This window comes from Nicotiana tabacum, chromosome 3, assembly GCF_000715075.1.
Source record: "Nicotiana tabacum cultivar K326 chromosome 3, ASM71507v2, whole genome shotgun sequence".
Classification (NCBI taxonomy): domain Eukaryota; kingdom Viridiplantae; phylum Streptophyta; class Magnoliopsida; order Solanales; family Solanaceae; genus Nicotiana; species Nicotiana tabacum.
In genome coordinates, this window is record NC_134082.1 from 183382578 (window position 1) to 183404256 (window position 21679).

General features: G+C 37.3%; 2 protein-coding genes and 1 non-coding gene across 3 annotated transcripts; 1 reads left to right on the top strand and 2 right to left on the bottom strand.

Annotated features, from left to right (window-relative positions):
• Positions 1 to 1209: 1209 nt before the first annotated feature.
• On the top strand, positions 1210 to 4023 carry LOC107811491 (uncharacterized). Its single transcript, XM_016636433.2, has one exon. The coding sequence runs from the start codon at positions 1210 to 1212 to the stop codon at positions 4021 to 4023; it is 2814 nt and encodes a 937-aa protein (XP_016491919.2).
• Positions 4024 to 4989: 966 nt separating this feature from the next.
• LOC107811492 (callose synthase 11) lies at positions 4990 to 14087 on the bottom strand. Its single transcript, XM_016636434.2, is given in 4 exon segments — positions 4990 to 5442; positions 6691 to 6859; positions 8621 to 11254; positions 11256 to 14087. Coding segments are annotated over 2 exon segments (5313 nt in total). The 5' UTR covers positions 13941 to 14087; the 3' UTR covers positions 4990 to 5442; positions 6691 to 6859; positions 8621 to 8626.
• Positions 10904 to 10983, bottom strand: LOC142179694 (small nucleolar RNA J33). The gene has a single exon (XR_012708238.1). It is a non-coding gene; the product is annotated as a small nucleolar RNA J33 (small nucleolar RNA).
• Positions 14088 to 21679: the final 7592 nt, after the last annotated feature.

The following is a 21679-nucleotide window of genomic DNA, read 5'->3' on the forward strand; positions in this document are numbered from 1 at the left end:
TTGGGGTTTTTCAAATTCGAAAAATTCTAAAATTCATTTTCAAGTGAAAATTAAAAATTTTATGGCCAAACACTGATTTTGAAAAATAAATGAAAAATTTTCGGAGAAAAGTAAAAAAATTCTTATGTCCAAACGGGCTCTAATTTACTTCAGAATCTGGTCAAAAGCTTCAAGTATGTCACGTTGTTATTGAAATGCAAATTAATAAGTTGTTCTCTATCTCTTTTAATTGTTCAACTATAGTTAGCCTTCTTATTTCCATTTCTTCTAGTATAAGATTTATGCCTTGTTCAGAACTATTCTATTCAAATATCAAACTATTTATCTTTTGAATAAACTAGGGATCGAAAATGTCTGAATCTCACTGCACAAAAGTAAAGTGTCTTATCATAACCAAAAAAAAAAAATTATAACAAAATAAAATATTCTTTTCCTTTCTTGACATAAAGTTAAAGAAAAAATATAACTTTGAAACATATGATACTAAAAGTTTTGTCGGGCCATAATATTTGTGTGATTATAAAAATTCTGATAAAATAGGTAAAAAGGAAAAATTCAAAATTAAATTATTTCTAAATTTTGGAACAAAGTATTAAGGAAATTAAATCATTTAAATTGAAAAGGGAAGAATACCTAATAAAAGCACAATGATAAAAGTTTAAGCTCTTTCAGGCATTCGTTCTTTGTTTCTTGTTTTTAATGACAACATAGTAATTGACGACTATTCTACTTGGGAAATTTGAATCCTTCCACCAGTATAGGTATGAAGTAATTAATTTGGTCAGGTATAAACATAAGGAATAAAATAACCTAATTTTTGTCTACATTATAATTGGAATCTTAATTTCTCATGAATTCTTTCTGTTTTTATGTGTAAATTACTTTACATTAATCTCAAGTTCAAATCTCTTCGGAGAGAAAAATGCAAATAACTTCTTCTTTGGCGGACAAAAGTTACCCGGATGACATAATTATATAATTTTTTTTTAATTATTATCAGATTATAATTCTAAATCGAAAGTCAAAATAGAAAATAAAATAAAGAAGCAAACCGACAATTATAGAATCCAAAAGGGGAGACAAAAGTTTAAAAAAAAAAAAAAAGGAAATGAGATTGTGATTCAGGTGTATATAAATGTCAGCAATATTTATTTGATCAACCATTGAAGTCTCCGTCTCTCCACTATGCTCCATGAACACCTCATAACAATGGAGAATTCCTCAGCTCCATCTCCATTGCAAAACCCTAGCTCCAGATTCAAACTTTCCATATTTACAACAACCCCATCACCCAAATTCCAATTTAGTCCTCTTCTTCTTCTACTCCTTCTTCTCCTTTCCCTTAATTCCTCCCTTGGAGTTTCCGAACTCCCTCAGATCCCATACTCACCATACTGTAACGACGTCGTTTCCAGCACCCCTTTAAGCCAAGCTTCAACCCCTTTTAACGCTACCCCAATTTTCCTCAGTCTTCGCAACGCGTACGTCCACGTGCCGTTTGAAAATGCCGGAAAATTCAAGCCAAAAACCCTAAATTTCTACACCCAAAACGTTTATCCGACCCAAAATGGTAAAATATTTAAACTTGAAGGTGTTTTGAGGTTCGCAGGAAGTGTTGGTCCTGAGTTTTTTGGTGATTTTGTACACCGGCGGCAACTCCGGCTAGTTTATAACCGGCCACCTAGGTTTCCTACCAGAGGTGGCGGCGGGTATTCGAGAGAGTTTCGCGTTTCGGGTTTCTGGGATTCTAGTACTGGGAAGCTTTGTATGGTGGGATCAGGTATGAGGAAGTTAAGTTCTGTTGATGTTGTTCTTAAGTTGGTTTATTTGAATTCTTCTGATATTTTGCATAGTGTTGTTAATGGTACATTGGAAAGAATTGATGTGAATGATAAAAATGCATATACTAAGCCTGTTGAAATACTTGGTTTGTCTTTGAGAAATTATATGTATACTTTGATTAATAAAGAAGTTGAGAATCATGGGTTTAGTGAATATGGTGATTGGTCTAATGTTTCGTTGGGAATAGAAAACCCAGATAGGAGCGTGTGCTCAGTGATAAGTCGTGCTGGGACTATGGAAATGATGTATTTGGGTAATTGTAGTAATGGGAATTGTGATTTTCTTGGTGGTAATGTGTCAATCTTTAGGCCGATGACGATATGGTTTAATGAGATTGAGTGCGGGGATAATGGGAGAGGGAGATTCTTGTTAAGCTTTGGTGATGGTGTGCGCACTCGGCCAACTTATTTGATAAATCAAACATTGGTTGCTGAAGGGAAGTGGGATGAGAAGACGAAAACAGTTGACATGATTGGTTGCCGGATTTTCAATGGAAGTGATGCAGCAGCTGAAAAGGGTTTTCTTGGGGATTGTGTTGTGAGGCTGAGTTTGAGGTTGCCTAAGCAATGGACCTTGAAGGAGAGGAGTGTTGTTGTTGGGGAGATTTGGATAAGAAAAGACTCAAATGAAAAAGGTAATTACGGTAAAGCTGCCTTGCACAGTCTAAGAAATCTGGTTAACAGGCTTGATGGATTGACATATGAGTATACTGTGATTGATAATGTGACGAGGTCTTGTGCCAAGGCAATGAGTTATAAAGGCAAGGGAGGGAAGTATCCCGATGTTCATTCATCTGATATGCGATTTGATATGATGGTGAGGAATAAGAAAAAAACAGAAATTTTCAGTTATTCAGCGCCATTGTCTGTGGGGGATAAGTTTTACCGGGGTGCATCTGATTCTTCTGTTAAATTGAATGACAATCAAAGTACTGTGGTCAATGTAAGCTATGTGCTTCACTTTTTTGCTCCACCTCAGTTCTTGTACATTGATGATCATACTCCTATGACAATTGAAATTTCTGCTGAAGGTTTATATGATTCGAGGAGTGGACATCTTTGCATGGTTGGTTGTATGTATTTTTCATCACGTCAAGGGATTTCACTGAAAAATTCATCGTTAGACTGTGAAATTCTAGTTAACATTCAGTACCCATCTTTGAACGCTAAAGTCCGCACAGGTGTTAGAGGTACCATTGAGAGCATGAGAAAAAAGTCTGATCCTCTTTACTTTGAACCTCTGGAACTTATATCAAATTCGATCTACACTGACCAAGCCAGAAATTCCATATGGAGAATGGATCTGGAAATGACCATGGTTCTAATTTCCAACACACTTGCATGCATCTTTGTGGGTCTGCAGCTATTTTATGTGAAAAAAAACCCAAGTGTGCTTCCGTTTATCTCTGTTGTCATGATAGTTGTACTCACATTGGCACACATGATCCCTCTGTTGCTAAACTTTGAAGCTTTATTTTTGGTCAACCGGAAAAAGCGGAATGTTTACTTTGGTAATGATGGATGGGTTGAAGTAAACGAGATTTTAATTAGAATCATGACGATGATAGCATTCTTGTTGGAATTCCGTCTTCTCCAACTCATATGGTCTGCAAGAGCAGGTGATGAGAGCCTAAAAAATTCCTGGATATCTGATAAAAAGGTTCTGTATTTGTCTTTGCCAATGTATATTTGTGGTGGATTGATTGCTTACTTTCTCCATCTGTCAAGAAATCCTCATCAGATGAAGCTTGAATATTCTCTTCATTTTCGTTACCAACAGCAAACTTTGTGGGGGGAGCTCAAAACATATGCCGGTTTGATCTTGGATGGATTCTTGCTTCCTCAGATTCTGTTCAATTTGTTCTGTAACAACGCTGAGAAGGCTCTCACCCCTGGTTTCTATATAGGAACCACCCTTGTGCGCCTAATGCCACATGTATATGATCTTTACAGAGCTCACGGCAATGCCTGGTCATTTGATTACATATATGGAAACCCAAAAATGGATTACTATTCCACTGCTTGGGACATCATTATATGTTGTGGGGGTCTGCTGCTTGCAATTCTCACTTTCTTGCAGCAGAGATTTGGGGGCCGTTGTTTTCTTCCCAGGAGATATAGAGATAGTTCCACATATGAGAAAATATCTGTAGTCAGCACTGAGTCAGTTACGGAAGAATAAACTGTCAGTAGAAATTTTATCCTTGATTTTTGAAGAAACTTTTAGTTCTCCTGTCATGAGCTTCATTAGCTTCCGATACTTACATTGTATGTCAAAGATTGTATAGCTGAAGTATCTAATTTCAAGCCTGTTAAGGAATGATTCATCTGGCAGAGACTCTCTAAGTATCTATAGTTTGGTAGTTGAACTCTTCTTTCAGACACTATTGTTACTGAACTGGCTAGCATGCAAAATTTTGCTTACCAATCACTGTGAATATTTTCAATCTAAGTGGGACTTGTATCTGTTTCAGCTTTCTAGATGCATTGACAGGTTTCTGCAGTACTCTCTGCACTCCTGTTTTCCCCAAAATTATAAGTTGTAAAGTACTGGCATTTCATTAAGAAAAGTTTTTAACTGGCAAGTTTTACCACATAGCCGGATTAAACTGAATTAGTCAGCTATTTTTGCAAGAGATTAGATTTTCTAAGTATATAGATACTTCATTTGGGGTTGGGAAGGAGAAAGATGTGTTTGATGGGTTGGTCGCTAAAAAATTGTAAGTGTAAGAGTGAAGATTTTACTCCATTTTAAGAAATAGCATCCAAGTTTTGTCTCTGAGGATGTATGAAAATTCGACTTAAGGTCTGGTTTTTGCAGAAGTGAGAAATTTTATCCAATGCCTCGCACAACACAAACAATGAAGTCTAAGTTAGGCGCACATCACAGATTCGAACTCTAATTAATTATTTGAATTGGGAGGCGGGTAAGCGGCTTATGTTTCCCGGGGATTTGACCAAATTTGAGTTCCTACATCTCACTTGGGTTTCTTGGCTATTCTCTCATGTATACTGCTCTTACTTTCCTATGATTTTGCTACCAAACTAACATCTGATGTCATAACTTTGGCTCCAAAAGAGGGTTTCTATGATACGTTCAATGTCTCTTTACTACTGAATTTTGATCAATTCTAGTAAGAAAATAAACTTAACTAAACTCATCTGAATTAGGGAACATTTTAAAAGTGATACCACTGGCCAATTATTCAGAGAGCCAAATACATTTACAATTTAAGGCGACAAGCAAAGTGCCTTTTAGTAGTCTTGCTCACTGACTGAATATGAGTTACATCTGTCAAGAAATTAACCCCCAAAAAATACATTAAATAGAGCTAGAAGTGAGCAATTTCCTTTTGCAAGCTCAGTAGCCAAACCGTAGTTGGTGTAAGTTCCACTGTCGTCCATTAGCTCACCAGAAATACGCAAATACAGTGTCATAATCAGAATAGACTACACCATTTACATGTGGCCATTATGTACAGAATTACAAAAAATTGGAAACATGATAGATCTAACCATGATTCCTGAACCTAACCATACTAAGACTAGGAAGAAGAAAAGACCCAACTGTTCCACATCGCTTAGTAAAACCGCTGCAAGCCTGCAATGTCATAAGTGAAAATTGAATTACATCAGGCTTCATTATACCTTGCAATTTACAAAGACAGAATGGTAAATATATATTGCACGCGAAAGAGAGATCCTTCATGGTTGTTGGTGTCCAACGGTAAAGAGGAGTCGAATGTGCAAAATTTCGGGCAGGTGTGCTGTCCTTCACATGTAGATCAAACCTTACCCCTACCCTGCAAGTCCAACGAATTATAACAAGTGGGGTCCGGAGAAGGTAGTGTGTACGCACACCTTACCCCTACCCTAGGGGGGCAGAGAGGCTGTTTCCAATAGATGAGGCTAACAAAAAGATGAAACTAAAGAAAAGATTAAAGAGATGGTAGTATAGCACAGACTTTAAGAAAGAGTGAAAGGTGGAAAATTTAGGTCTCGAGATGTTTCAACTTTCAAAGTTTGTAGTTTCAGGTAGCAAATGACCAACAAAATGGTTCATCGAAAACGCATGACTACAAGGGGAAACCAGAAACCTAAATAAGTAACTCTGTCTACAGATTTGTTGTATAGGTAAAGGTGGGTTACTAGTGTTGATTTCATCTGATATAGATGAATTAATAAAGATTTAGGCACATTCCAATCCTATAGCAACATATGAGGATGTAACCAATTGATAAGACTCTGTTTCATTGTCAGCTTTCAATAGTTTGAATCATCTACTCAAAGCTTTCGAGTCTGTTTATTTGATATTTTGCCCAAGAGAATATAGTGCAGAGGGAGAGGATCTACAGTCAAGACTCGATTTTTTAATCATGTTATAAGCCAAGGGAAGCGGAATTGCAAGAGTCGAGATATTCTCCATTGAGTTGGAAACGGTATAAAAGACAGGTTCAGAAATGGTCAGACTAGCAGTCAGAACTAACGGCGGGCAGATATTCTCTGAAACAAAGATTGTACCATGTTCGTACAAAAGCATTTGGAAATACAAGTCTGAAAAGAGGGTAGAACAGTAAATTAAGTAGCACCCTCGAGCTTTCTAGTTAACTGAGAGGTTGTTGAGTATCATGATGGCAAAGTTGCTAACTGGTAATGACATTATCATCAAGCAAAGAATGACTTGAACATTAGGAGGTGCGCGGTCACAGCATCTAAGCTTTTAGCCGTCAAAAGTAGAAATGTTGACATCCTCCTTCCCAGCCAAGCAAACAATATAAACTCAAAATTAAATAAAGCAGAAATCACAATGTTGTAAGTAGCAAGGAGAATACAAAAAAGTAGTATTAACCTCGTCGACTTGGTAGACTGAAGGGTGAGAAGTTACCCAGACTGAGTAGAAGGCACAAAATCAAATTCCCCATCCAAGCTCCAACAAAAAATAAAGCCACTTATTTGGAATCGCGGCCTATATAATCAAGAAAAGAGATGCATATGCCTCTGAAATTATTAACTTGTTCCTGCAATCAACAGAAAAGTTAACTAAAACAAGCATGATTATTGAACATCATAATCTCAATCATTAAGAGATATAAGAAAAACAACACATATAATATCTTTGATAGTATGACCAGTTATTCAGGTAGACCAAAAGATTTTATTGATGTACTTAGCCAGAACTGAGGATGTGCTGCACCCGGACATTTACAAAAAGGAAAAACTCAGCTCCTGATCTGTAAGAAGCTGAGGAATTCCGGCATTTGCTCCACTTTGTGGACATCATCTATTTTGCACCAAAAAGCTTAATTTGTATAATGCTTTTAACCCACATCAAGTTTATAGATTAAGATATCTATCTTTAGACCCCGAACCATACCCCAATGCCCCGACCTCCCATCCCTTCTCTCTATCACAGTTTCTCTTTTCTTTCTTTTTTTTTTCTTTCTTTGATAATGAGAAATCGCCAAGAGCCAGGTAGTGCAGGATTTGAATCTTGGTGGATAATGGGCCCGCATCTCTGCCCTTCTCCACTTAAATAATAGGATTCGAACTTCTGATGTTGGGTTCTTATCACTAGACCAAAGTCCTGGGGGGCTCTATCTTAGTCTTTCTTTTCTTTTTTTATGTGACAAGGATTAAATTCTTGAGTGGTCTTCCAACAAGCGAGGATAATTACTCTACGAATATTTTTTTTTTAAAGGAATACTCTAAGATTAAAGTGACACCATATTATAAATTTTCCTGCTCAATACTGTTTTCAATGCAAGTAATAATTTTAGGCCATCTCATAAAAGCTGAGGATGGGAGAGGGGGCGGATTCATAAACATGATAATAGATGTTAGAAACATCAACATTTTGCTTTATTACTAACAGCAGAAAAACATGTCAGGGCAAGCCTTGTTATTCAAAATCAAAGAGAAAGAAGTGTGATGAAAAGTTTAAAAGAAAGATGATAAAGTGAAATGTGAAAATAGCAAAAGTGTTTCTGATATAAAAACCTTCCCTATATAAAAAAAAAAAAGCATAAGTGTTTTTGATATTTATTACTTTATTAGACGGATTTTTTTATCACCTTACTATCTTGTTATCTTTATTCTGCTTTTATATGGCTTTTGGTGATGTCCCTTCTTGTCTATATTTTCATTAATGTCTTGATAGCCTCAATAACATTCATCTTAGCCTGTTACGCTAGAAATGACATTTAAAACCAGCAGATGTAAAGGTTGCAAATCTGTTCTCAATAAATCTGCTTCTACATCAGCACTATCAAACAACTGTTCATTTCTCCAGGGTTAGCCTATTTATGGCCAGGAAAGCAAAGCATATTAATCAGTCTAAAACAGCCAGACAAACTATGTGACAAAATGTCAAAAGTAAGAACATTCCGGTTTTTTCGTTTCTTTTTTTTTTTAAGTAATTCAATAAGTTCCGTCATGTGTATGAACTCGTTTACGTAGATGCATTCATGTTGCTGACCTCATGAACAACAGGGCAGTCAATCCTTCTCAAACAAAAAGATTATCTTATCTCAGAAAGGCTAGATAAAGTGTCACCTTTGTACTTAGCACAGATTTAACTGACTTAAATTTTATCTAGCTACCTTCGAACTTAGAGAAGGTTAATTGAATCAGAGCACTATAAATTTGGACAAGAAACTACAAGTCTAAAAAATACTAGCAGCTATACATAGCATGTGAATTTAAACCTGATAGACTAAAGTACACTTCCAATCATCATGATAAATAGAAAACTCAACTACCTATGTAAGTTAGAGAATCACCTCAAATTATGTATCTTTGCCTGTGAGGATACGAGAAATCTGAAGGCCCCTGCTGAAAGCTTCATTAAATAATATTCTTGTCTGCATGGATTGAAATCCAGGCATCCATGATAGAAATGCCAGAGGAGCCATAACAATTAACCCAAGCATCATATCATATAGCCGAGCCAAGGACACAACAGTGCTCCAAACCAAAGTAAACTGCAAAAAGGGCCGGAGCACTAGGGCAATTTGGATTAAGCCCCATCCAGTTGGAATAAAAGCCAACAAACTTGTGATGAAGTCAAGCAGCGTAAACTTGGTTAACCTCAACAGTAGAACAATCACCAGCGTAGTGAGCAGAATGACAAGCAACTGCACCAGTCGATAATATATGTGCTCCTTCATCGAATATTTGTCTTTTGCATATGCAATGGCAATGTAAATTGCCACAACAGCGACCATAATAATCCAAGACAGCAAGTAAACACCAATACTAGTGTTACCACCAGCAATGTGTAATTGATAAACAATTCCATATTGAAAGAAGAAGAAACGAAGATCCATAATAATCTCAAGCAACTTTCCCCAGAGACCGGTAGTTCTCAGGTGGTCCTGTTCTTCATACCACCATGTCTCCCAACTTTGATCCGCTTTTACAAAAACTCCCCTATTGTACCAAATCCAATGCATGAAATCATCAAAGTCATACACTGTTCTTAACCAGTCAAACCCAGAGGGATTGAACAAAAACGGAGATGTTATCCATGACAGTACAAGGAACCAACTTGATATAGTCATAGCTATATACACAAAGGTGTCCTTAGTCAAGGGGCTATGTGAAGCATACACAATGAGGATCACTCCAAGTTCGATTGCCTTGACAAAGTGGCTGCGAGCATAGAGCCGATAGTTCTCAGCAAAGCACTTGCGCTGCACAACAAAACCTCGCCCAGTTGCACGGTACTTCGCTCCCCCATGCAGAATGGTCCTACCAAAGAAATGTGCACGGGTTCCCATTGAGTATGTGAAAAATAGTGAGGCAAGCTGCAGTTGCATAGTTACAAAATCCCAGACTGCCGGAAGGAAGCCATGCTCCAAAGAGTTCTCCACAATCATAGGGAGGGCAGTGAACACACCAAGCTGGATAACAAACTGCTGATTCAAAATTGCACCAAGTGCTTTGTTGCTGCTGGCATTTCTGCTGGCGTACTCCTCAACACCACTGAGTGCAAGATACAGTCTCCCCCACAAGAACATGTAGACCATTACTACCACTATCATATTGTTGAAGAAGAAGCCAACAGTCGTATAGAAGAATGAGAGCATGCGAAAGAAATCTAGTCTGTGACCCAACCTATATACATCTCTGCTCAATACCTGTTCACCGTTGCCACTAGCAACTTTAGCCTCAAACATTGCGATCTGATTCAATCCAACATCCCTTCCCTTACCCACTTGTATATATTCATGGTGGGTAACATTGCCACCTCGCAAGGTACAGTTGAATCCAGCAAATATATCCTCGCTTATATTAATCACCCTGGAAGCCTTGCTGATGCCACCTCTGGACAAGAACCAAAACCTATCAAAGACATCTGGATGACCATAGTGCATCCGTACCTTGAGAGGATTGGCAAGAACGCGTTGCCCCAGAGTCACAAAACTCGTCTCCTGGGCAGACATGAACCAAGCAAGAGATGACACAGAACCAGTAAAGATATTTTCACGAACTCCCAGAATGGTGGGCTTCCTAATACCATAATTCTCCTTGAATTCCTCCAACAGATTACGCATCTTAAGTGCCTCTTCAAAGTTATTGTCTTGATTCATGTCTATGGTCTGAACTGCATCACCTCTGGTGAAGATAATGGCATGGTTTTGATTCTCCGGCTTACCCTCCCCAAGTTTCAGGGGACCAGGCAACTTTATGCGGTAGATTTCCACTTCTTTCTTCAATTGTTGATCATACTTCACTAGGACAGAATAGTATTCTACTTCATTTCTTCCCAAGTAAACCTCATCTACATAAGCAATTCGGAGGGCCTCATTATTCTTCATCAAATTTAGGATCTCCTCAGCACGTGGATCACCCTTCTTCTTCTGAGAACCATACACCTGGCAGGTCACCACATAAGTGAATTTCATTAGAGCAGCACCAAACTCATCTCCTTTAAAAAGAAGGGTGACGCTGCTACTCGTTCTGTGAATATTTTGAGGAGTTCGCAACATGCCAGAGCCTATACCATTCAAGTGATTATTTTGGTTCAATGAACCAGGTGAAGCAATTTCTTGCGAGCCGTGCCTTATATCAACCTCTGAAGCAGAATCAAGGAAGGAAAGCATCTGGAGAGCCTTGTAATAATACATCATGCCTCTTACAGTACGGGACAGAGTCTGCCCCCTATATGATGCCCAAAGACGAATCTCCCTTGCTTTAGTGTTCCATAACTCATTCTCATCTCGCATTCCTTCTGTATGCATCCTCTCCATGAAGTTCGCCCACTCATCTTCATAAATCCTCTGCAGATAAAATATGGTGGATACTCCATCTTCATTTGGACTCCTAAGACTTTCTTTGCCAAACAGAACTTCCTCATCATAGTAAGGGGTCAAGACACTAAAAGCCATCATCTTCTCTACCTGGGGAGCTCGGTGGCATGTTCATAAAAACAGAGTTACTGAAGAAGGCGATACGCCGTCTCGCTTCAATATTTCTTGGGACATTGTGCATTGAATCTCTGGAAGTAAGAATTGTTTGCAAACGGCGCAGCTGCCTATAGAAGAAAGCATCTTGTTTATCAGGAAACTCGATCGCCTCTTCGAAAAGAAACCCGTGATTGGTATTTGAAGGAGCAAGACTTGCCTGCATCAGTTGTTCTGTGCTCTTCTTCACCCTTGGAAATTCCCGAACTGAAAGCTCGTACAAAGCCTGTAATACATTGACCATATCACGCAAATCTGGCTCTGGCCTGAGCAAAAGCTCAATAAGAGACACCAGCTTTTCATGAATGCGTGGCAAGAGGGTCATCTTGTAGGCTTTAGTAAACTTTTCAAAGTGAATGCAATCATCAATGTCATGGAAAAGCGCAGTGACTATTGAATGCTCTTCACTGTCGTATTTAATAATCTTTAATAGCAAGTATTTGATGCTATCATAAGCCTCAATCACTGCACACCTCCTATACTCATTCTTGCCTATCTTAAACCAAACCCATCTATCAGGTGCATCTGCCAGCTCGCTTGCATGGCTGAGAGCAAGAAGTAACTCGTTGCACAAGAGAAAACACGGCCAACGAATAACCTTAATATCCCAACAGTTTGGTGGCAACTCCATCAGCTCCAGCTCACGATCACTAACAAGGTCTTCCTCCCTCATAGTTATGATAATCTCATTCCATATTAAGGCAAACCTAGTTGCTTCCACCTGGCTCGATTCAATCTTCTTGTACGGCTGTCCAAGGCCATATCTTAACTTTATCCGATGTATTGCATTCCGAAGCTTGCGAACCAGGGTGTCCTTAGCATCTACACTCTCATTCTCGGGCATCAGATTGAACTGCAATGCAGTTGCAAAGAACTGGAATCTGAGTCTGAGCTGTTTAATGTTCCTAATTTCACCTATATGCGAGAACAACCCAATTGTTGCTCCTGCAATGGAGGAATATATAGTGTACCAGATCTGCAGGTCCACTAGATAAATTAGAACAACTGGAATCCACATCAAAACAGCTGCTAGCTCATTCGTGCTACCAAAAAATTCATGCCACTTGTACTTCTTAACTTTCATATTCAAAAGAGCTCGTGTAGGATCAAGCAGCGGCCTTATTTGAAAGAAATAGCTGAAGATAAATTTGGAAGCCAATACTGCAATCCAGAACAACGTGTACTTTATGTTATTAATAAGCCCTTCTCTGAGCCCGCGACCCACAAAAATCCTAGTGTGGAACCACCATGTTATCAAATAAAAAATTGGCCAGTCGGTGTTTTCAATCACATTTCGTATCCATGGGAGAATGAAAAGAACCAGAGCTAACACCTCCGGGATGATGAACACCAGAGCAGCCTTAAGAAATGTCAAGATCCTTTGATTCGCCTCGTACGACCACCTCCTATCAGAATTCTTCTGGCTCCAAATCATTCCATAGAACACCCCAAACACGACTGCCCATGTCACAGCAACTACACTTTTCAAGACCATTCTCACACCTATCCACATTGTATCCCTGGTAACTAAACTATACTGAGTCCCGGCATCAAGTATTGACTGAATAAACCTCAAAACAGCCCAAGTTATGAAGAGAGTAAGCAACTGCACTTGCACATCCCTCCTTTCCAAAGCCTGCCACGGATACTGTGTACCTTGCCACGCAACAATAACAGCAGCCTGAAAGAACAATATCAACAACACCCATAACCTATCAAAGCTCCTAAAAATATTCCAAAAAGTCCTCTGCTCCACATAACCTGTCTTACCAACTCTCCTGCCTACACTAGTATCCAGAAAACCACATGACAAGTCAAGAGGCCATTTCAGCCTCTTAAAACACCTCCTACTCCAAAAGTACTCGTTTATATCATCATAATTCCTCCAAGCTGAATGAGGGGCAGTGCCATTTCTACTCCTCTCAACTTCACCTTTAATCGTCGTATAAATAGGAGTGACAACTTGTTCCAAGAAACCAAACTGCCTACAAGTAAAAGGAACAAAAGGGGCTCCAGTACTCTCATCAATGTGACCATCAAGAATGTAATTCAGTTCCATAGCCATATGGTGATATATATAACATAAACATTCAGGAGCAAAACGAAGATTAGCAGCCTCACCCCAAATCAATAAGTAAAGACATACATACAAGAGCTCACGGCGAGAAAGTTCTGGACTTTGGCGTCTTGGCAAGCGAAGTTGAGACCTTTTACCAAGATATGAACACCATTTTGTGTAGTTTGTCAAGAGCTTCTGGCGGAACTGGCGGAGGACACCGTAGTCAAGGCGGTCCGGGGCGGCAGGTGGTGGTTGAAGGCGCATTTGAGAGTTAGCCAAATGGAGAACCAAGTGTTCCCGTTGGTTCTTCACGTTATCGTCTTGAAACCCAAAGAATAGTCCAAGCCAGTCCATGAGGTCCATACTGTCACGCCACTGAATGAACGGCGGCAGCCGGAGATCCCCGACGGCGCGTAGAGCAGCTGAAGCAGCACGCACTTCTGGGTACCTTAGTGAAGGGTGGTCAGCAAGCAAATTGTTAATGGGTATAATGTTGTACGGCTCGTAATGGGGTGGTGGCGGCGCGTGATCAGAACCACGGCCGCGCGTGACTGGTGGACGTTGCCGGAGATTCATCGCATTTGCTTCCACAGCAGCTTTACACTAACGGGTAACTCTCCAAAATCCTTTCTTTTTCCAAAATTTCAAACAAGGAAAGTTGCCACTTGCACATAAGCAGACACAAGTATGTGCATATACTATAATAAAATAAAGCAACGGGTATATTCGATAATTCGAATACTGGGAGTAGGGGGGTATGTTAGGGGGTGGGGGATTAAAAGGGAATCAAATGTGTAAACTTTAATGGAGTAAAAGGTGAAACTTTTAATGAGAGGAAAGTGAAGGGTACGACGTACGAGGGGGTTACAACAAGGCAATTTAGTGACGTGAACCACGCGCCAACAAGAGCGTCTGGGGAAGTTGTGGGTAGTACGTAAGTTGAAAGTTGCAGCTTTCTATGAGAAACCAACAAGACAACATGAGAAGCCCAATCAAAACAATTCCGTTATGGGGATAAGCGCAAATCTTAAATATTAAAATAAGATAAGATTAGATTAGATTGAATAATATTTGAATTAGCCAATAAAACCATAAAAAGTGAATTAAGGCAAAATTTCATTGAAAATTAAAAAATGTTTTGAAGGATAATATCACAATACTGTATAAGTTCTTTATAGAAAATTAATGATTCGCTTTATAACTTTATTAATTGTAACAAGTTACTCACATTTCTCAAGTTATCTACTTAAATTTACTATAAATAATAATTTTTAATTGAATATTAATAACATGAAAATGTAAAGTTTTTCTTAAACTATCAATGTATAAGAAATTAAAACCTGAATAAAAAGGTCACTTAAATCAACTAGCTACTTATGTTGTACTTGAAGGAACTTTCAATATTACATTATTCTATTGGTAAACTTATCTTCGGCCGATGCCATATAAAAAATGTACATATTCTGTATATTAATTTCCTTGACCAACTTTCCCTTTTTTGAACCTGATTGCAAAATAAGTTGGTGAAATATTTCATAAAGTATTATTTTTTCTTAAACTCTATAGCGCAATTTAATCAATAAATGGGGAATGTAGTTGGGATAATCCAGTGATTAAAAAAAACAATGATATTTTCAGAAGGTAAACCTCGTCAAATTTACAAAATCTAAATTATACTTTTGGGGGATAACAAGCCTTTATTTAAATAAAAAAGAAAATCAATTAAGGGGCCATATGAATGATGTTCCAATATGGCGTAATTATCAATGGAATAACATACTAAAGACATACGGTACAAGTTGGTTCTGATTATACGATGGAGGTAATGGTTCGGTTAGGATCGATTTTTTTCTAAAAAGAAATCAAACCAAGTAAGTCGGTTTTTCAAATATTAGAACCAAACCAAACCAAACCAATTAAGTTGGTTTTTTCTCGATTCGATTTATGTCAATTTTATGATTTTTTCGTTTTTTTATCGATTTTTCTTAAATTTAAGACATACACTACCAAACACACATTTCGGCGACTACATTTTCAACGTAACACTATCAAATCAATTGCTCTTTAAGAAATCTATTATTTACCAAGATATATTGATGATAATTGAATCAAATAGTGATGAATAATTTAAGGACTCAATTAAAAATATATAATTTTCAATATGAAATAGATTCTTACACTTAACAAAAGAAAACTACCAATTAAACTAGAATGTAAAGGTAAAGAATTGTACTAAAAGTGCAAACGATTAATATTTACTATAAAAATTTAAAACTTTGTATAAAAGTATATATTGTTATGATAAATATCACATTATGGTGGATGTCTACTCTTCTTCCATGATCTTCATCTCAAATGCTTAATGACATATTTTGTATGTTCAATGACATATTTCATGACATATTTTCTTCATTTTTTATGCCTATATAAAAGCCTTGTAATAGATAGGAAAATACACACAATTGAAGAAGAAATAAGAATCTCTCTTCCTCTCTTTCTATCTATATCTCTTAGTTTGTTTTGCTTGTTCTATATTATTATTTTGGATTATATTTCATAACACGTTATCAGCACGAGGTTCTACCATCTCAAGAAGATCTTTGAGAAAATTAAGGTATAATTTTTCTCAAATTTGTGTTTTTTTAAATGTCTGATATTATGAAAAGAAAGTTCGTTGCCCTTGAAATTTCGGGCAAGAACTATATGACATGGGTATTGGATGCTGAAATCCATTTAGATGCAATGAGTCTTGGAGACGCCATTAAAGATAAAGATAAAGCATCTACACAAGACTGTGCTAAGGCCTTGATTTTCTTGGCCATCACCTTGATGAAGAGTTGAAAATTGAATATCTCACAGTGAAAGATCCATTTGTTTTGTGGAATGGTTTAAAGGAAAGATATGACAACTTAAAGTTGGTCACTCTTCCACAAGCACGATATGATTGGGCTCATTTTAGGCGCCAAGACTTTAAGTCTGTTTCTGAATATAATTCTGCTATGTTTAGAATTACTTCCAAATTGAAACTCTGTGGAGATAATATCAGTGACTATGATATGCTTGAAAAAATGTTTACAACGTTTCATGCTTCCAATATGGTCTTACAACAACAGTACCGAGAGAAAGGCTTCACAAAGTACTCTCAGTTGATTTCTCTTCTACTTGTGGCTGAACGAAACAATGAAATGCTTATGAGAAATTTTATAAATTTCACAAACAATGAGTAATATCCTATTAATTAGTATTCTAGTCTCAGTGATCTTTTAACGATTTTAACTTTCCTATACATTGCTTTAATTCTCTTTAAGAAAAGGTTTACAAGCACCCTGGAACAACTTTTGTTACTTCACCCTCAATTTTTTTTATGAGTATGTTCTTTTCTTACACGGATCAATTATGTTTCATACAATGTGTAGGAAAATGTAAATAATTTATACTTGTAAATAAATTTGTTGTAGTTGTATTAGTCATATGTGTACTTGTATTATTTTTTGCGTAATTATTTGTATAATAATTAGAATTTGCCAGAAAATGCATTAAAGGCTACTATTGAATTATTGGTTTAACTTTATTTCTTTTTCCATTTTTTTCTAAAAATACTAATATTTATTCATATACTTCTTTTGTATGTCAAACTATGGGAAGCAAATATGGATATCTTTCAAAGCAAACTTGGATCAAAGTTCAATTATAAAAATATTTGCTTAATTGATTCATGTACGACACATACAATATTCAAAGAGAAGAAATATTTCTCTCATTTAAGTATGTGTAAGGCAGATATTACTACAATTTCTGGTAGTAGTAATCTTATTGAAGGCTCTGGAAGAGCTACTATAACTCTGCCTATGGGATTAATAATTATCATTGAGAATGCAATGTTCTCCTCCAAGTCCAAGAGGAACTTGTTGAGTTTTAAAGATATCCGCAAAAATGGATTTCATATTGAGACAATATATGAGAATATATGGAATATCTCACCGTTACCAAGAATGTCTCTGGCCAGAAAAGAATTATTGAGAAGTTCCCATCTTTATCTTGTGGCATGTATTGGACAAACATTAGTGCAATTGAGGCACATTCTACCTTAAACCAAAAGGTTACTGCTTACAATACTTTTGTACTTTGGCATGATCGATTGGGTCATCCTGGATCAATTATGATGAGACGAATCATAGAAAACTCAAATGGGCATCCATTAAATAATTTGAATTTTTTTTTAAATAATGAATTTTCTTGCACTTCTTGTTATCAAGGCAAGTTAATTATAAGACCATCACCAACAAAGGTTGGGATTGAGTCCCCTGCGTTTTTAGAACGTATACAAGGGGACATTTGTGGACCTATTCACCCACCTAGTGGGTCGTTTAGATATTTTATGGTCTTAATAGATGCATCCTCTAGATGGTCTCATGTATGCCTATTGTCATCTCGCAACCTCGCGTTTGCAAAATTAATGGCACAAATAATCCGATTACGGGCACAATTTCCCGATAATCCAATTAAGTCTATTAGACTTGATAATGCTGCTGAGTTTTCATCCCAAGCATTTAATGATTATTGCTTATCAATTGGAATATAAGTGGAACATCTTGTAGCTCATGTTCACACTCAAAATGGCCTTGCAGAGTCTTTAATTAAACGTGTGCAATTGATAGCAAGATCGTTACTCATGAAAACGAAGTTGCCCACTTCTGTTTGGGGTCACGCCATTTTACATGCAGCAATGCTAATTCGTCTCAGACCGACAAATTATCACAAATATTCCCTGTTGCAATTAGTTTTGGGTCATGAACCTAATATATCTCATCTAAGAATTTTTGGATACGCTGTATATGTGCCTTTAGCACCCCCATATCGCACCAAGATGGGTCCCCAAAGAAGGTTAGGAATATATGTTGGGTTTGAATCACCCTCCATTATCGTTACCTTGAAACATTAACAGGAGATTTGTTCACTGCTCATTTTGCAGATTGTCGATTCGATGAGGCATTTTTCCCAAAATTAGGGGGAGAAATTAGTGAAACAAAACGTGAAATTTTGTGGAAAAATACATCATTGTCTCATCTTGATCCACGTGCATCTATTTGTGACACAGAGGTGCAAAAGATTATCCATTTGCAGAAAATAGCAAATCAAATGCCAGATGCATTTACGGATTTGAAAAGGATAACAAAATCACATATCCCTGCAGAGAATGTTCCAATCCGTATTGATGTTTCCTATTGGACAATCTTCTAGTGTCATAGCTAATGAGTCAAAAGCACGCCTAAAACGTGGCAGACCATTAGGTTCTAAGGATCGAAATACTAGAAAAAGAAAAACAAATGATCAAGATGACACTACGAAAGAGTCTCATAAAGAAATTCACGATTAACCAATCCTGAGATTCATGAGGAAATCAATGAGCCTGAGACTCAAGAAAATAAGGAACTATCAATAAATTCAATCGATATTGAGACAAATTTGAATCGAATGGATATAGTGGTAGATTACATCTTTGCATATAATGTTGCATCTAGCATTATGCAAGAAAGTGAGGATCTTGAACCTGAATCTGTTGGAGAATGTCGACAAAGACTTGATTGGCCAAAATGGCAAGAAGCAATCCAATTAGAGTTAAGTTCACTTGAAAAACGTGAAGTTTTTGGGCCTGTAGTCCAAACACCTAATGGTGTTAAGCCTGTTGGCTACAAATGGATCTTTGTACGTAAAAGGAATGAGAAAAATGAGGTACAAAGATATAAGGCACGCCTTGTTGCACAAAGATTTTTACAAAGGCCTGGTGTCGATTATGAAGAGACATATTCTCCTGTTATGGATGCTATAACATTTCGTTATCTCATTAGTTTTGCTGTCCATGAAAATCTTGACATGCATTTAATGGATGTAGTTACAACCTACCTTTACGGCTCACTTGATAATGAGATATACATGAAAATTCCCGAGGGATTTAAAATGCCTAACGCACAGAATTCAAATTCCCGGGAAACAATCAAATTGCAAAGATCTTTGTATGGTCTAAAGCAATCAGGAAGAATGCGGTATAACCGTCTTAGTGAGTATTTATTAAAGGAGGGTTATATAAATTATGCCATTTGTCCATGTGTTTTTATAAAGAAAACAACATCGGAATTTGTTGTACTTGCCGTATATGTTGATGACATAAACCTTATTGGAACTCCTACAGAACTCCAAAAGGCAACTGATTATTTAAAGAAGGAATTCGAGATGAAAGATCTCGGAAAGACAAAATTATGTCTCGGTTTGCAAATTGAACATTTGACAAATAGGATTTTTGTTCATCAATCTGCCTACATTAAAAAGGTATTGAAACGGTTTTATATGGATGGAGCACATCCATTAAGTACTCCGATGATTGTCCGATCACTTGATGTGAATAAGGACTCGTTTCGACCTCAAGAAAAGAATGAAGAGCTTCTTGGTCCTGAAGTACCATATCTTAGTGCAATTAGTGCACTAATGTATCTTGCTAACACTACAATGCCTGACATAACTTTTTTGGTTAATGTCTTAGCAAGGTATAGCTCTGCTCCTACAAGGAGACACTGGAATGGGATCAAACACATATTGCGATATCTAAAAGGGACTACTGATATGGGCTTATTTTATGGCAATGATTGCAATCCCGATCTTGTTTTTTTTGTGGTAAATCCACTAGACTGAGCGCCTAGGGCTGTTTTTATATATATAAGTAAAACAACAAAACCAATACAATTACTTTGTCCGGATGTTTACTGAAATGAAAGGCATAATATTTAAGAATTACATATGACCTATTATCAAAGTTGAGTTTATAGCCCAACAAAGATATCACAAACTGAAAATTAATAGAAAGTTTATGATACTCCATGTATTTATGTATTGTTGGTACTACCTCTGTGGTGTAATTGCCAATATACTTCCAATGAAATCTATCAGCTACTACTTCATATTGATCTTTGTGTATGCACCAGTACATATTTCCTTTCGATATCCTTCTGTGCAGAATGATCATTTGCATAGCAATTACATTGAGCACTGTTTCTTCTTTGTCACGCACATTCTTGTAGATTTTGCTCAACCAGAAATAAGCTCTGTCCATCCCTCTGTCCAGTATTTCGCCTGTCCATCATTTCGACTGCTCGACCTGCATTGTTGGTGGCGATCTCCAGAAATGAATGTTTTGATGCCAACTCCAGATTGTCGCATGCATAGATATTATTGTCCATCAGTGCTGCAATGTTGTTGTAAGTCACCATTTCTTCTTCAAGGCATTGTGATCCTTTCAATTCATAGGAAGTTGTTGGACCTGCAAACACTTTAGTGTAATTTGATCTCCTCCACACGGCTTTGGTATCTATGCTCTCTTGTTTCTTCAGCTTTATTCCCATCTGCATCAAATTATACTGCCTGGTCACTGTTGCTGTTCCTTCCTTGAATATTTCCATCAGTCTCAGTTCTTTGACAATTGAGTATTCCATCATATTAAAATCTTGCTTCATATCTGGATGGAAACATATACTTAGCACACTGCAATTCCACATTGTAACCTCCTCACCTTCTAATTCCTTGCTACTTTTACTCTTAAGTAAGGACATTGTAGTTTATCGTTATTCACTATCCTTCTACCTTGTATATCCAATTCCCAGAAACTATGTGCCACCATAGTTCCCATATCCAGTGCATAATTGGCTAAGTGGTTAGCCAAACAATTCCCCTCTCTAAATGTGTGCACCACAGTGACATTAGCTTTTGCCATCAGTTGTCTTATCTTCTCTACCTGTGTATATATACACCAAGGTATTTTCCATTCTCCATGCAGTACATTCTTCAACATCATGGAGTCAGTATGAAGTTCTATAAGTATGTAGTCATTATCAATACAGAACCTCATTGCTTCCAAGATTGCTTGTGCTTCAGCTTCAGAATTTGTCCCTTCCTGCACTTCTCTCCCATAGCCATATATTAGGTCACCCTCCTCATTTCTTAATACATAGCCAATTGCACTTCTACCAGGATTTCCCCTAGACGCTCCATCTATATTCACCTTGATTCAACCTGGGCTAGGACATTCCCACATCACCTTAGTATACTTCAGTTTGGGCATATAAGACTCCATTTTATTTAACAACTCTGGCCATCTGTGTGGGACTGTTTGTATTGATGGCTTTCTGAATTTTACTAATGACTGCATAGAGGTAGATATCTGGTTAATAACTCTATTAATAGTCACAGGTTCCCCATGTTTATAACTATTCCTTCGCTTCCATAATTCCCACACAATCACAGCTGGTAGTGCTTGTAGTATAGGC